At 36.9% G+C, this 15,641-nt stretch overlaps 1 protein-coding gene across 6 annotated transcripts in view; it reads left to right on the forward strand.

The window, feature by feature from the left end:
• The window catches only part of LOC135106987 (tyrosine--tRNA ligase, mitochondrial-like), a 27,485-nt gene continuing 11,844 nt past the window's right edge, over positions 1–15,641 (forward strand). For 3 of the 6 annotated variants that reach the window (XM_064016486.1, XM_064016492.1, XM_064016491.1), the window contains exons 1-8: positions 2,737–2,894; positions 6,538–6,622; positions 7,049–7,212; positions 8,104–8,254; positions 9,127–9,308; positions 9,710–9,869; positions 11,297–11,353; positions 13,358–13,436. In XM_064016486.1, the coding sequence (XP_063872556.1) occupies positions 7,049–7,212; positions 8,104–8,254; positions 9,127–9,308; positions 9,710–9,869; positions 11,297–11,353; positions 13,358–13,436 (793 nt within the window). In that variant the 5' untranslated portion in view covers positions 2,737–2,894; positions 6,538–6,622. Of the gene's footprint in view, positions 293–2,736; positions 2,918–4,481; positions 4,574–6,537; positions 6,623–7,048; positions 7,213–8,103; positions 8,255–9,126; positions 9,309–9,709; positions 9,870–11,296; positions 11,354–13,357; positions 13,437–15,641 lie in introns of those variants that run through there. The other 3 variants (XM_064016487.1, XM_064016488.1, XM_064016489.1) reach the window with 3 other exon arrangements.

A 15,641-nucleotide genomic window follows, 5' to 3' on the forward strand; every position in this document is an offset into this window, starting at 1 on the left:
TAGGCGTCTGTTTCAACTCCCAGCCTGACAGAATTTTTTTTTTTTTTTTTTTTTTATGTGTGTGTGTGTAACCACGCCTACACAGTGGCTGCCAAGGCTTACCCATGAGTTAAACCTTCTTTAGTTGGTAATGAGGAAGGCGTGGGCTCTAGCAGTGGACACCCGAAGGCAGCAGTGGGTGAAAACAAGCAAAATAAAGAAAAGTTTGGCTGTGAGAAGGTGCTAGACAGCCAGCCATAGTGACGAGGAGGCAGGAAGGTAGATCACCACCACCACCACCACCACCATCAAGGTAAGGTCAGGAAGTGTTAGAATAAATTAAGGTAACTTAACGTAACTTTTTAATGAATAACTGAACAATCCACGGTTTTAACTCATTTTAACGCATCTTACCTAACCTCCAGCACAATGTATCCCTGTGTCAGCCTCGTCTCGTTGCTAAAATCCGTAAAATTTAACTTAATGAAAATGTAAACAATCTGGGTCTTCTCTATTTATCAGCCATTATCTATCTTATCTGTGAGTGTTTTAAATCAATACTGTCACAAAGCGGAACCACATGACCAAGCTTTAATGTCCGCTCGTTAGATATACCTGCCATTACTTAATTTAAGTTTGGCGAGGGTTTAAATGAGTGAGAAGGGTTGGTCGTCCCCTCCACTGGCCCCCCACCGCCATCTTGGACTAGGCTCTCCAGCCCCTTCCGGTTCCAATATTTTTTTTTTTATTTCCTAAGTATTTTATTTCGGCTTGTAGCTAAGATTTTATGGTTTGTAAAAATATTTCGTTGTTTTTTAAGTTATTTGAGCGCGTGTGTTGCGTGAAAAGTGGTGATTTTGGCATTGCTTTTGTGTAAATAAGAGGGCCGTTTTCGGCGTATTTTTTTTACGGTCCCAAAACTACATTTTTTATTTCATCCTGTACTAGGTTCTTATTGGTTTTAAAAAATAGTTGGTGTTTTTTTAAGTGTGTTGCCATCCCGCTCAGTGAAATGCGTGCACCGTACACTTGTTTTTATTCGTGTTCAACTTCCAATAATATTGAATTTTTTTTCGGTAGATTTTTTATTTGTGCTTGCAGCTCACTTTAAATGGTTTTAGAAAATAATTCAGATTTTTTAAAGTGTTTTCCGTTATGTTTAAGCCAGAATGGGTGGACATTTGAGCGATTTTAAATGGGGTGAAGGTTCCAACAGTTTCCAGATATTTCTTTTTAAATATCTTTAATACTACTGCGTTTTGAAATGTGTTGTTATTTGTGGCATTAATTAAAATGTGTGGCAAGTCTGAATTTATAAAGCATTCCTGTCTAGCTGCGTTTTTTAGAGGGGTCATTTTCAAAATGAAATACGCACGTACGTAAATAACGGTCGTTGTGACGTCATCAACCCCCAGCCGTGACGTCACAAACCCTCCCTGCCGCGACGTTATCAGAGTGGTACCTTCCCTAACTCCCTTCCAGTCCCTCCCAGTAAATATTCAGTGTTTTTTTTTCAAGGTATTTCAAGGTGTGTGTGTGTGTGTGTGTGTGTGTGTGTGTGTGTGTGTGTGTGTGTTGCCTTATCTTTCGTTGTACAGATGGTGATGCAGTGTGTGTGTGTGTGTGTGTGTGTGTGTGTGTGTGTGTGTGTGTGTGTGTGTTGCCTTGTCTTTCGTTGTACATATGCTTATGCAGTGTGTGTGTGTGTGTGTGTGTGTGTGTGTGTGTTGCCTTGTCTTTCGTTGTATATATGCTTATGCAGTGTGTGTGTGTATGTGTGTGTGTGTGTGTGTGTGTGTGTGTGTGTGTGTGTGTGTGTGTGTGTGTGTTGCCTTGTCTTTCGTTGTACATATGCTTATGCAGTGTGTGTGTGTGTGTGTGTGTGTGTGTGTGTGTGTGTGTGTGTGTGTGTGTGTGTGTTGAAAATGTACGCGCGCGCACGCGCGTACATTTTCAGTTTGTTAACTGCCTAAATAATAAATCGTTTATTATTATTATTATTATTATTATTATTATTATTATTATTATTATTATTATTATTATTATTATTATTTTTATTATTACACACACACACACATCTGTAGTTCAAGAGATTAGGTTAAGTTTGCTTAAACGCACACACACACACACACACACACACACACACACACACACACACACACACACACACACACACACACACACACACATACACACACATTACCTAGAGAGAGAAAAAAAATACGAATAAGAAAAAAATGCTTGCACTTACTGAAACCTAAACCTCGTGTGGCGATGTTTGGAGCGATCGCGAGTGGCTTGATTGGAGGCGAAGGGCGGACTTATTTTGGCTTGTAATATGATTAACAGAGATTGTTTCTTCCTGAACGTAAATGTGGAGACGCGTAAGTCATTTCTTTGTGCACAGTATTAAAAGAAATGTGAAAATCTATTTAGTTACTTTAGAAATTGAAAGTGCACGCATCTATTTAATGTCTCAGGCCTGTGTACTTTTAGGTTAATAAATGCAATCATAGGTCCGCACACCTATACTATAAACACCACAGAACCTGAGCTTGATGTCAAATTTCAGATTAAATAAAATAAAATATTTTCAAGGGGTTTGCACAATAAAAACTATTTAATTAAAAAAAAATGGACGAAAAAATCGAACTTGTAAAAAAAAAAAAAACCTGCTCCTGACAGATATTTACCGAAACCATTGTATGGATAGCCCAAATTATCGTACAAATATACAGGTTATTGTATTTGTACGATAATTATCGTGCGTCAGAAAACGCTATGCACATGTAAACAAATCCGGCGAACAAGCAGGACGCGTGTAACTCTCCTCTTGGATATGCAACGGGGTCCATGTGACTTCTTTGTTTGTCCAGGCAGCCAGAAACAAGAACATATATATTTCTTCTTTCAAGGTATTTCTCCTGGATTTTCTACGGTAAATGAGAAATTGCGGGCAGTATGAAAACAGCCTACTAATTTCCAGATATTGGCTACTTATTTCTGGGCAAAAATGGGATTTTTTTTTTTTTTTAAGATCTGCCCAATGAAATTATTGTATTATTATACAAGTGCACCTGTCTCACGGCAAAAATATACATTGTTCTCGGTGGAGTACTTGGGTTACGTATAACAGTGGTGCCCATCTTTACCGTCCCAAATTGTTCGTTTCTGTGATGTTGATTTTTATCACATTTACCGTTACGGTAGGTTAGGTTAAATTTGGATCAGTTAGGTTTGGTAAGTGTTTTCGATAAATTTTTAGATTTACACCATAATCCTCTTATATCCCCCTAACCTAGCTGGAGGGGTTGTGCCGCCCTTGTCCCCCTCCAGAGATACTAATCTAACCTAGCCTGGGGGGTTGCGCATTTCTCGACTTCCTCAAAGATATTAATCTAACCTAACCTATCCTACATGATCAGGTCTATGGAATTTTTGAGGGAAGTGCCTGTGTCTATTTTGAAAATTGGATATCCCACAGAAACTCAGAAAGATATGGTTTCTTAGAATCCAGTAAGGTATGCAAAAATCACATTCCCAATGTTGTAGAGTATGGTAGTGTAAATCTAAAATAATATAGTTTTTCACGAATTTCTGCTAGTTTACATGTGTGTGGGGGGTATATAAGAAAAAAAATTGCGGCAAAAACTGTTACTAGATTCATTCAAAGCACATCAAAATCTATCAGAAAAATGTAGTTTTGTCTGAAAACGTTAGACAGGTGCACATTTAAATTTACTAAAATTATCAACAATGAAATTAATTAACTGAATTAATGTAAACATACCCTAACCCTGGAATGGAAACACTACTGTTATTTCAATAATATCCAAAATGGCTGTTGATAATTACAAGGTGTTTGAGGAGCATGTATCCAGTAGGAGTGATCTCCAGTTATTCCAGCCCCTAGTTTCTCCAGCCCTCCATCACTGGCCTTCAGCCTTAGCCACTCTTCCCTACCACGCTGGTCACCCCACCCTACCACCCTAGTCATCCTGGCTGCTAGTATACTGTAATGTTTAGCTACAAAAAAACAAGTTTGTTATTGGCAGCCTTTGTATAAACAGTAGGTGATATGAATGAAAAGTACAAAAATATGAATACTGTTATGCATCCAAGTGAGAAATAAAATTATGAAGTTGTATAAAAATATGAATATGCATCTGAGTAAAAAGATAAAAAAAACATGTGCTAAAATAAATCTTTATATAAAAAGATGCATCCAAGTAAAACAGAAGGTAGAAATGTAGATTACACCCAGGTATTTTTTGGAACAAGCTTGATTCTTTTCTGGTCAAAATATGATGCTTTTTAAAAGGAGATAGTTCTTTTCAAGTGTGAACCCCTCAAAACATTGTTTTCTTAAATTTGGCATCACAGTAACAAATGTAAAGAAAAACACTTATTTCTAAGATTTGCACTGAAAATGAAATATCACCTTTTGAAAAAAGAAGGCATCAAATATTCAGTGGAAAAAAAATTCAACTTGTTCTCTTTAGTAAAGAAAGTAGAAATCGAAGTGAGGTACATGGTCACTGACTGGATGCAACCACCGACCCGCCTCAACCACAGCCACACTCCTCCCAGCCTGGTCAGTCCCTACTGTACACTGCCGCATCCCTTCCTGCCTTCCCTGCCACTCTCCATTGTAACACCCATTCATTGCTTACAAAACCTCTCCAAATCGAACCAAACCACAACCTAGCTAAACCTAACCTAATCACACTCAATCTAACCAAACCTAACCTATCTAAACCAAACCAACCAAACCAAACCTAACCATACCTAATCTAACCAAACCAAACCTAACCACACCTAATTTAACCAAACTTAACTTAATCACACCTAATATAACCAAACCTAACCTAAACACTGAGCATCTTTACCTTTAAATTTCTATAAAGCTTCTTCAAAGGTCAGAGAACAAGAGCCACATGCCATCCTCAACAAAAGACAGGTGCCAGACTGCCCTGGCTTCACCTGCTGACTGCTTCAAATAAAAAATTTGCAGCTAATGATTGCTGATTAGCTATTGCAAAACAGATAAACCAATGAAAAAAAAATTATGTTGAATCTGCACACACATGAACACACATCCCTGCCCTTCATGAGACACATGTCTCAGGCAACAAGCTAGCTCAATGTCATATCAGTTACAGTATGAGACAAGTGTCACACATTGAGGTAATTGAAAAAGACAAAATTAAGGGTTTGCACAACATTTCTTTGCTAATTCCATACTAGTTTTAACCTAAGGAAACAGTGGAGAGGTAAAAATTAATAAGATTCAGACCTGGGCATAAATTACATATTAGCCAAACTTAATATTAAAATAAATAAATTAATATTATTTAAAGTAATGTAATTGGTCCACTTATCCTAGAACATGCTTTTAGTAACTGGTCAATGATAATTTCATGTTGCTTGTGCTTTTTCTGCTGTAAAAATATTTGATATTTCCATCACTGATAACAAGCACCTGGACAAGTATTTTTTTTTTTATTCTTTATACAGTAATGGAACCAGCACATAAAAAGGCATATTTGAGTTGCCTACTTTTAATCTTCTTCATTTAATTTTCTACAATAACCTTCTGCATCATTATTTGTGCAAATACTCTAACCAAATACTATCCACTCACTTGGTGATGAGAGTCCACTTCTCAAAGTTTCTCTCATGTATGTTATTCATTCTTTAATTGTTCTGGCAGGCACATGTGACTCTAGGTGATCAAGTGTCTGTTCAGTATGTTTCTCTGGGAGGAAAGGAAGGATACATATAAGTAATTAATTATATAATTGAAATTTAGTTAATTTTATCACAAGATTAACTCTTCAGATGATGAAGCAGTCAGCCCTTGGAGGCTGCTGTGACTTGGGTTGAATGCAGGAGAGGCCATAGTGACATGTTTTGATAGAAGCAATGGTCTGGCATTCAAGTGGTAGTTCCATACAGTCTGTCTGGGGCTCAATGCTGCCTCACAAGATGCTCAGCAATGAGATAACAGTGTTTCTGTGCAGTGAATGCTTGGAGGTGGTGAAGAGGAAGCTACATTCATGTGTGGGACAGAATAAATGAAAAAATGAGATGGAATGAAAAAAGACCCTGGAATAGTATATGAAAATTAGTATGATGGAAGTTTGAGTGGTGCTCTCTTCCAAGGAAGATCACAGTGTATGGATGTGGATGCAAGGAATTATAGAAGGCCTGAGTGCTGCAGCAGGTGTACCATATGTGTGACATGAGAGAGGATGTGACAATGGAACATGTGATGCTGGAGTGAGAGATATGAGACAGGAGAGAGATGATGCAAGTTATTCTGAGTTAGCTATAATAAGAATAAAAGAATGGTGAAAACAGGAAGGGAATGTATGGTACCACTGCTAAGACTGTGTAGAAATGTGAATGAAAGGATGATTGAGCCAGTGAAGGAGTTTCTGGAGAGAATGTCATGTGCCACATCTAGGAATCAGGGGTGTGATGGATACTGTTTTTTTTTACAGACACCTATGTATTTATTTATTTCATATATTTATTCTTTTTTTCCCTTACAAGAATTGCTGTTCCAAAGGCCTGACTTGGGAGCAATCCTGAATCATCAGTAGCATCAAGCTGAAGCAGAAGCCCTAACACAATAAAGGTAAGAAGTCCAGCTTCTTATTAGCTTCATAGAAAAAGAAAAAAAGTGCAGTTGAGAATTAATGTTGTATTGATTTTATGAAATATTGATTTTAACTAGCAAGTCAACTAGTAGGTGCAAATATTGTAGGGCTTATTTGTTATCTTCACTGTTATGTGAATGATGTCATGAAAGGAACTGCATTTCATAGCTAAAACACCAAAAACATCTAAGGTTTTACAGTAATATGTCTTACTTCTATCAATTCCCTATTTCTTTTATTTATTTATTTTATTTTATTTATTTATTTATTTATTTATTTATTTATTTATTTATTTATTTATTTATTTATTTATTCTATGCATTTATTTTTATTACTTATTCATTATTTTTATTTTTGTTCCTTATTATTTATTTATTAATTTTATTTATTTACTTTTTTTTCAGATGTTCTCTAGAATTGCAGCAGCAAAAAGCAGCCTTCCATTTGTCACAGCCTTACATCACACACGATCCAAATTGTGCCCCCAGATGTGGAGAACCTATACATCTCGCAATATATTAAAACTTGAAGAAAGAGGATTATGGGCAGACTTCTTTCCTGATTCCAAGTATGTTACATGTCTAAAGTAATTTCTTCATAATTCATTACATCACAAAACATAAAAGCAAGTGTTGGTTTTATGATTTACATTATATTCATGAGACATATCTGAGGCCCATTGTGCATGATGGAGGAATCTTTGGCATCCTGCTCATGGTAGGGCTGGATATTAGTAGTAGTTATGTGAGATGACAGCTGACGTGAAAACTGTTGGCTGTTGTTCTTGCACATTAAGGTATTTCATCTTCCACCACCCACTGAGCACCAGTTGTTGTTAATATAACTATGCCCTCAATGTATATGTTTTCCAGCTATCTTTTTTTGTGAGGGGAACAGCTGTTGCCCTCTAGAAGCCTATCACAGCTATCCCCTTGGAGGAATTTCTTTTGAAAAGGCATGAGATATATATAGACAGACAATTAGATCACATTATTTATTATTATACATGAATCAAGTATACATGAAGTATACTTGATTCAAAGTTAAATTACAAATGCATGTCATAATTTTCATAACTGGGCTCTAAGGGCAGAATTTTATTTATTTTATTTTATTCTATTTTATTTATTGTCTGTTGCTGTACTGCACCTGGGCTCCTTTTTCATAGTACAGTTTGCCACGAGACTTTCCCTTTTCACCAAGGGCTGACAAAGCTAAGAGTGTGAATATGTGATGCCTTGTCTGGGTCACCTAGTGTGGGATTGCCAGCTTAGTATATAGAGACAGATGGATAAATTTAATTTATCTATATTATGTAGATACATAGATAAATTTCATTTATTTATAGTATATAGATAGATAAATTTTATTTATTTATAGTTTATAGACAGATAGATAGATAGATACATTTCATTAATTTTATGTTTTTTTTTTCATGCTGGGTTATTTCTGGTTCCAGTGTCAACAAGCTTATTCAAGAACTTACAAGAAAGCCCCAGACTATATATAGTGGCTTTGATCCCACTGCAGATTCTCTCCATGTTGGTAATCTTCTGGTTATAATGGCTCTCCTACACTGTCAACGAGCTGGGCATAATGTAATAGCCTTAGTAAGTGTAGTGATATTTTCAAGTGGTGTCCTTTATTTTCTTTAGTCATCTCAGACTTGTGTTTTCCAAGAGAGACATATGCTTTGGGAGTTTATACCAGCCAAGGCTGTGATGGGTAAGCTTTATTGTATCATTGATTTGCTTCATGACAAGTGTTTATGACAAGTTGAATGATTGTGTGAAAGAATGCATTGTATATAATAAAACTGGGAGAATGGACAATGAAAAAAGTATTCCGTAATTACAACATTGCACTTTCTTTTAAAATAAGTCTCAGAAATTACTCAAAATATAGTTTGATGAAACAACTTTGGTTGTGGTGGGAAAGTGAAGTTCAAGTGATTTATTGTAAGAGCAGCACATACCATCAAATGTTAATTTCCACTCTGTATGGATCCTTTTAAATTATATATATCCTGAGATTGAACATTAGAAGTTATTATGTTTTTTTTAATGGACTATAGGAAGCTGCATGATATGGAAATGTTTCTTAATTGTGATAAAAGATATCAAGGAATGAAATGTACTGTATCACAGAATTTACAAAAGCATTATGGTAGGCCTACTATAAGGAGGCCTAGGGTTTGACTACTGTGATCAAGTAGAGATTATCCTTGTACATCATTGATTATATATATTCAGTTATACTCATATGTCCATCTGCAAAACATGATTAATAAGGCCTACCATTATTTTCCTTGTTCCATTATCTTGATATATCTTTGAAATATGTTTAACTGTTGTTCTGAGCTTGAAAAGTATTTTCTGCCTCTGAAGATCTTAGAATATTTCCATTTAGATAACCTTCAGCCTCACAGATTGAAGAGTTTTTTTTTTTTTTTTTTCCAAATTGTACCATTTGTACATTTCAGGTAGGTGGAGCCACAGCCCAGATTGGAGACCCAAGTGGTCGGAAGTCTGAGAGGCCTCAGCTCAGTGTATCAGAAGTTCAAGCCAACTCACAAAAAATTTTTGAAAATCTAAATAGAGTATTCAGTAATCACAAAGAGTATTTTTGGGAGAATGAAGATGATTCACCACTGCCTCCTATGAGGTACGTATTATAAGTGTAAGGGAGATGGACAGTAGAGATGATCAAGCCACACACACTAGTCAGTCTGGAAGATAACTACCTCCATATTTATATTACAAAACTTGTGTGTGTGTGAGGACAAAAATTTCGCACCTTAATCATCTAACTGAACAAGGAAGGAGGAGCAGTTTCTCTCTCTCTCTCTCTCTCTCTCTCTCTCTCTCTCTCTCTCTCTCTCTCTCTCTCTCTCTCTCTCTCTCTCTCTCTCTCTCTCTCTCTCTCTCTCTCTCTCTCTCTCTCTCTCTCTCTCTCTCTCTACTCATAAAATAACAGGTTGTGTTGATATATATAATGAAGGATAAAAAAAACATGAATTTATTGTATGACTAATCTTTTTAGCTGTAAATACCTGTTTTCAACAGAACTGAAAATAATATTGATTGGTACAAAAAGCTAAGTCTGGTGGAGTTCTTATGTGAGACTGGACGCCACATAAGGGTAGGTGACATGCTGTCCCGCACCAGTGTTGCATCCCGCCTGCAGTCATCTGAGGGAATGAGCTTTACTGAATTCTCTTATCAGGTATGTTATAGTCAAGGGTTTTGGCAGTTTTATTTGTTCATACCTTCTCGGATGTTTATTATAAAAGCACATGCAGATACTCCTTGAAATACAAACAAGAATCCCTGCTAGTTCAAATTCTGTTCGTCACTCCACTGCAGATTCAAATTTAACCATTCCACTTTTAGCTGCTATTCATGCTGGGTAGCAGCATAACTAAGGAGAGAGGCACCATGTTCTTTACATTCAACTCCTGAACTGGTAATACCCATTCATTTGTGCTCCAAGATTGTTTTTCCTTTCTTTCTTTCAACTTACCGATTATTAATCATAAGGCTCGTGATGATATTGGCCTTGCTAAGAAGCATCAAACAATATCCTCAGGAATTAAGGTGGCTGTGATAAAGGAACTTGATAATGGTTAAAAAAATTATAAATGTAACCCACGCTTACAATACAGCAGTAAAGTATTTGTTCATTTTATTAATTTGATTTGTTTTGTTTTATTATTATGTTTACAGTATCTTTATCACTGTGTACTTTACAATATTGTGCAAAATTCTTAGGATCAGCAACATAAAATGAAATGTTTTTCACTTTATGTGTGTCTGCTTACTTATTTAGCAGCAATATAAGACTGTAGCTGATAGGTTTGTTCACATGATTCTAGGCTGTGCTGTGCAGTTCTGGTCCCCACATTACAGGAAAGATATAGGTCTATTAGAATCAGTACAGAAGAGAATGACTAAAAGGATACAGGGGATGAGGAGTATTCCTTACGAGGCGAGATTGAAGCTGTTAAATTTACATTCTTTAGAGAGACGTAGGTTAAGAGGGGACCTGATTGAAGTCTTTAAGTGGCATAAGGGGTATAACAAGGGAGTTGTAAGCAAAATTCTTAGGATCAGCAACCAGGATAGAACAAGAAATAACGGGTTCAAACTTGAAAAATTTAGGTTTAGGAAAGAGATAGGAAGAAATTGGTTCTCAAATAGAGTGGTAGATGAGTGGAATGGACTGAGTAATCATGTTGTTAATGCTAGGACATTAGGGAGCTTTAAGAGAAGATTAGACAGGTTTATGGATGGGGATGATAGGTGGAAATAGGTAGGTACATTTCATACAGGGATTGCCACGTGTAAGCCTGGTCGCTTCTTGCAGCTTCCCTTATTTCTTATATTCTTATTAAAGATATATATATATATATATATATATATATATATATATATATATATATATATATATATATATATATATATATATATATATATATATATATATATATATATATATATATATATATATATATATATATATATATATATATATATATATATATATATATTCACAGAGTAATGAGAGAAATTGTAGTAACTCAGCATCTGCATAAAACTGAATCTGAATAGGTATGTATATGAAAGACTTACTTTGTATATTTGCCTTTGCAGGTTCTGCAAGCACATGATTGGCTGTATTTGTATGACAAGTACAACTGCACAGTACAGGTATGACTTTCATCTATCTATACACTAGATCTATATCTGTCTATACATTCAGTCATGAAAGGGATTATATGAGACAGGTGTCCACCACATGCACACTAACAAAAAACAAGCTTTTAAACTAAATTAAAGTCCATCTCAACTTATAAGCTTTTAGGGGCCCAGTAAGTGTAATTATGTAAGCTCTGAACTCTTTCCTTAGAACATTCGGCAGTGTTGTGAGACCAGCAGATGACCATGAGTGAATAGCACACACACACACACACACACACTTCCTTATGTAAGGATATAAGGAAGTTGGAGATGGTTCAAAGAGCAGCTATGAAGATGGTACCAAGTATCAGGGACTTGTCACATGAAGAGAGACTGGAAAGGATACATCTACCAACGTTGGAAAAGAGGAGAGAAAGGGGAGACTTGATTGTGATATATAAAGCATTTGAGGGAGTAGAGGAGGTGGACCAGAGCGACTTAATAGTCTGGGATACACGGGACACTAGAGGACATGGAGAGAGGCTGAAGAGGAGTGCTTGTAGAAGAGATATCAAAAAGTATAGTTTCCCATATAGAAGTACTGATGTATGGAACAGTCTGGATGAGGAGATAGTAAATGCAGGAAGTATACATGGATTCAAGGCTAAGTTGGATATTAAAAGATATGGGATAGGGTAGCACGAGCATAGCTCTTTACCCATAAAGCACAACTAGGTAAATAAATACACACACACACACACACACACACACACACACACACACACACTTTAGTTCACTGGTGTATTTTCAGTTGTGGAGTACAGTAAAATCCCTCTTATCCGGCATCAACGGGACCGCTGACATGCCAGATACCAGAAGTTGCCGGATACTTGAATAGAAGTGAAATTAATATTTAATGTCATAAATAGTTGATGAGCCCACACCATATTCCGCCATTAGTTGCTGTCTGCTTTCACCTCTCTCTAATCGTTGACAAGTGTCTACTTTCTGCTTAGGTGTAAGCGCAACATGCTTCCTCTTTTCTACAACTTTAGGCATGATGAAGGTGTCAGGCGATAAACAGTGCACATGCGGGACTGAGTCACTGAGTAAACACAGTGCAGTGGGCCGTGGGTGGTGCGAAGCAATGCGCTCTGGTGGCGAGGGGACAAAGTATGCCTCGCGCGGGAATTTTAATCGATTTTATGAGTACACATTGATTTTTTATTGATTTTAAGTCTCGGGGAAAAATGTGCCGGATACTTGAAGCTGCCGGATACTCGAATGCTGGATGAGAGGGATTTTACTGTAGTAGCAGTTGTTGTGGAATCATATGTTTATGCTCTTGTTGGAAAGTAGCCTTGATAAGAAAACCTTCACATCTGATTCATTTAGCTGATGAGGCCAAATGTCTGTTATGTTGCAGGTGGTGTAAACCAGACCCTGATTCCAAGGTTTCTAGGCATGCTGTTCAAATGATACTTCTGCAGTTTGGTCAGTGATGGCACATCATCATCACTACTGTCATTTCATTTAACATCCTTGTTTTTCCTTAATGTGTTGTATGTATTGTTTATGATGGACAGCTTATGATTCTTATTAACATTTGTTTGAAGTAAAAGGTTTCCTCCCTTGGATGTTCCTATCTGACAAGGAGTAGGTTTCAGGGTGAAGGGAAGGTCATCCTGAAACCCTTTTTTATTGAAAGCTCACACATAATTGGCTATCATTTCAGTATCAGTGATGGAGTTACCTAATTGCTCATGATAGCAAGACAGAAGCATTGGTGAATACACATGTGAATATCTCCATTGCAGTTTCATGAGTGAAAGTGTTGTGAGATTTCTAGTTGGTAAGTCTGATGAATCTGGCCCATGGGTAAGAGAAACATCAGAGAAATCAAGATACTATAGGGTGATAGATATATTATTTTGCAGCAAGTCTTCTGATATTGATGTCGTGGTTCCTGCCTTGGAGGGAGCTTCCTGGAAAGGATGGAAATTAATACATATAACATGTAAATTTTTGTTTCAGATTGGAGGAAGTGATCAAATGGGTAATATGCATACTGGATATTGGCTTATCAGCAAGCTGCGGAATGTGACAGCAACTGGTAAGTTTACTTCAGGTGTCTAGAATCACAACAATGTAAGCACCACATTAAAAAAAAAATGAGGAAACATGGTCTAAAGTTTTTGATATGCCACAACATAATCATTAATTCCAACCCCCCTCACCCCCCTCCAAGAGATGTATCCTTTAAGGCAAGTTCACACCAGCTGCAATGCTATGCTAGATATGGAATGTGCATGATGCAAAACCACATGACTTCCTATCACTATAGTAGTTTTTAGATGCAACACATGTTGCACAAAGCTTGCCTCCATTAAACCTGCAAGGGTTGGCAATGCTGCTATCCATGCTTCCTGCAAGTTGCTCCATTATTGGTTGACAGCAATTTTTTCACTTTAATGTGGTCTAGAAGGTATAAGTGCATGACTCCCACTGGCTGAACCACAGTTGGCTGGCTATCAGGGTATGTTGCACTTGTGCTATTGTGATTGGCCTGGGGGCAACCCTTATGACTTTTGTTTCTATAATTCTAGCACTTCACCCAAGAAGAGTTTGACAGTAGCAAGAACCAGTGATATACAGGGTGTCCTGCAAGTTAAGCTACATACTTCAGAATATGGTAGTTAAAGTAATTCTGAGTCAAAAATACTCTATACACATATGCTGTGTTTTTCTTTATTTTGCAAGAAATTAACATGTAAGTTGCATGTTGTGGGAACAGCTCGCCTGGGTGGGTCACCACTTTCTTCCTTCCCTCCTCAGCTTGCTACATACTCCAGTGGCACCACACAGCATTAAGTGATCCTTTTTTGTGTACAATCTTTGCAGTCAGAGCCATACAGGAAACAGCAAATGGCAGATTAAATTTTCATATGTGTCAGTGAAGAAAATATACAAGTAACACAGCAATACAGTGGTTGTCAGGTGCTACTTTTTGAAACATATATAGCAACTCACCAGCTTCATGACAACTGTCCAGTGTTCAAGTCACTCCTGTAAATGTTCCTTTAGATTATACAATATTCTTTCTAAGTGATGTCAAATTGTCTTATGTTATGTGAATTTTGCCTCTATGTATTTGTGTATAGATTTTTGTACTGATGGTGGGTTTTGTTTTGTCATCCGGATGATACCAGCTTGAGCTGTTCCAGTACATTCAGCTGCTGAAGTACCAGGGAAATATCCTCTCTCACAGAGATGCTGGTACAGTCTGTAGAACACCCTGTTATTTGGGTGTCTTCTGTCTGGGTACTTGCCTCTATATTCTGCTGCTGCAGCCCAGACATTCCCATCACAGAATGAATATCATGTCATGAATATCATGTCTAAATACTCAATGTTACTGAATGTGAAAGACATCTTCACTGTAGCAAAAAGATGCACTTTGGCAGTCAGCTGATTGACAAGGCCTGTCTGGTCTCAAGACTCAACAGTTTGGGTGTTGAGGGCGTCATTTGGGTGACATGACAGTTGCAGTGAGTTGCCATGTATGTTTAAAAAATAGCACTTACCAACCACTGCATAACTATGTTGCCTGTACATTTTCTTTACTGACACATACACAAATCAAATCTGTGATTTGCTAACTGTTTCCTGTAAGGCTTTGAATGCATACATTGTACACAGAAAAATTATCATTTAATGCCACACAGCACCACTGGATTATGTAGCAAGCCGAGGAGGGAAGGAAGGAGGCGGAGGCCCACCCAGGCAATCAGCTCCTGCAACACAACTTACACATTAATTTCTCACAAAATAAAGCAAAACACACCATAAGTGTATAGAGCATTTTCATCTTACATTTACTTGAACTATCATATCCCAAAGTGTGTACCTTAACTTGTGGGACACCTGTATGCACTTAGTATAAGGAAAATTATCCTTTTGCTGGAATCATACAAATGTGAAAATGTCATGACAAGACAAAGTAAGCTTTGATGAATTGCCTGATACCAGTAACTCAGTTTCACTTGTGGCAATGCTTACAATGCTGTGATTCTAGACACCTCACTTGTTACCTGTGGATGTAGTATTCCCTCAGCAACATGTGTAACATTGCTTAGTTTGTTAACATGAAAATTAACAAATACTTTGCATGGAGGTCTGTAGTGTGGGCACACCATAGAAAGTAAGTATACAGAAATCATTATATTAAATCTTATAATTGCAATATCATAGCTAACATAGTTGTGTTAGGCTTGAGCTAGTAATTTATTGTCAACCAACTTATATGTTAATATCAATA

Source organism: Scylla paramamosain, chromosome 14, assembly GCF_035594125.1.
Source record: "Scylla paramamosain isolate STU-SP2022 chromosome 14, ASM3559412v1, whole genome shotgun sequence".
NCBI lineage: Eukaryota > Metazoa > Arthropoda > Malacostraca > Decapoda > Portunidae > Scylla > Scylla paramamosain.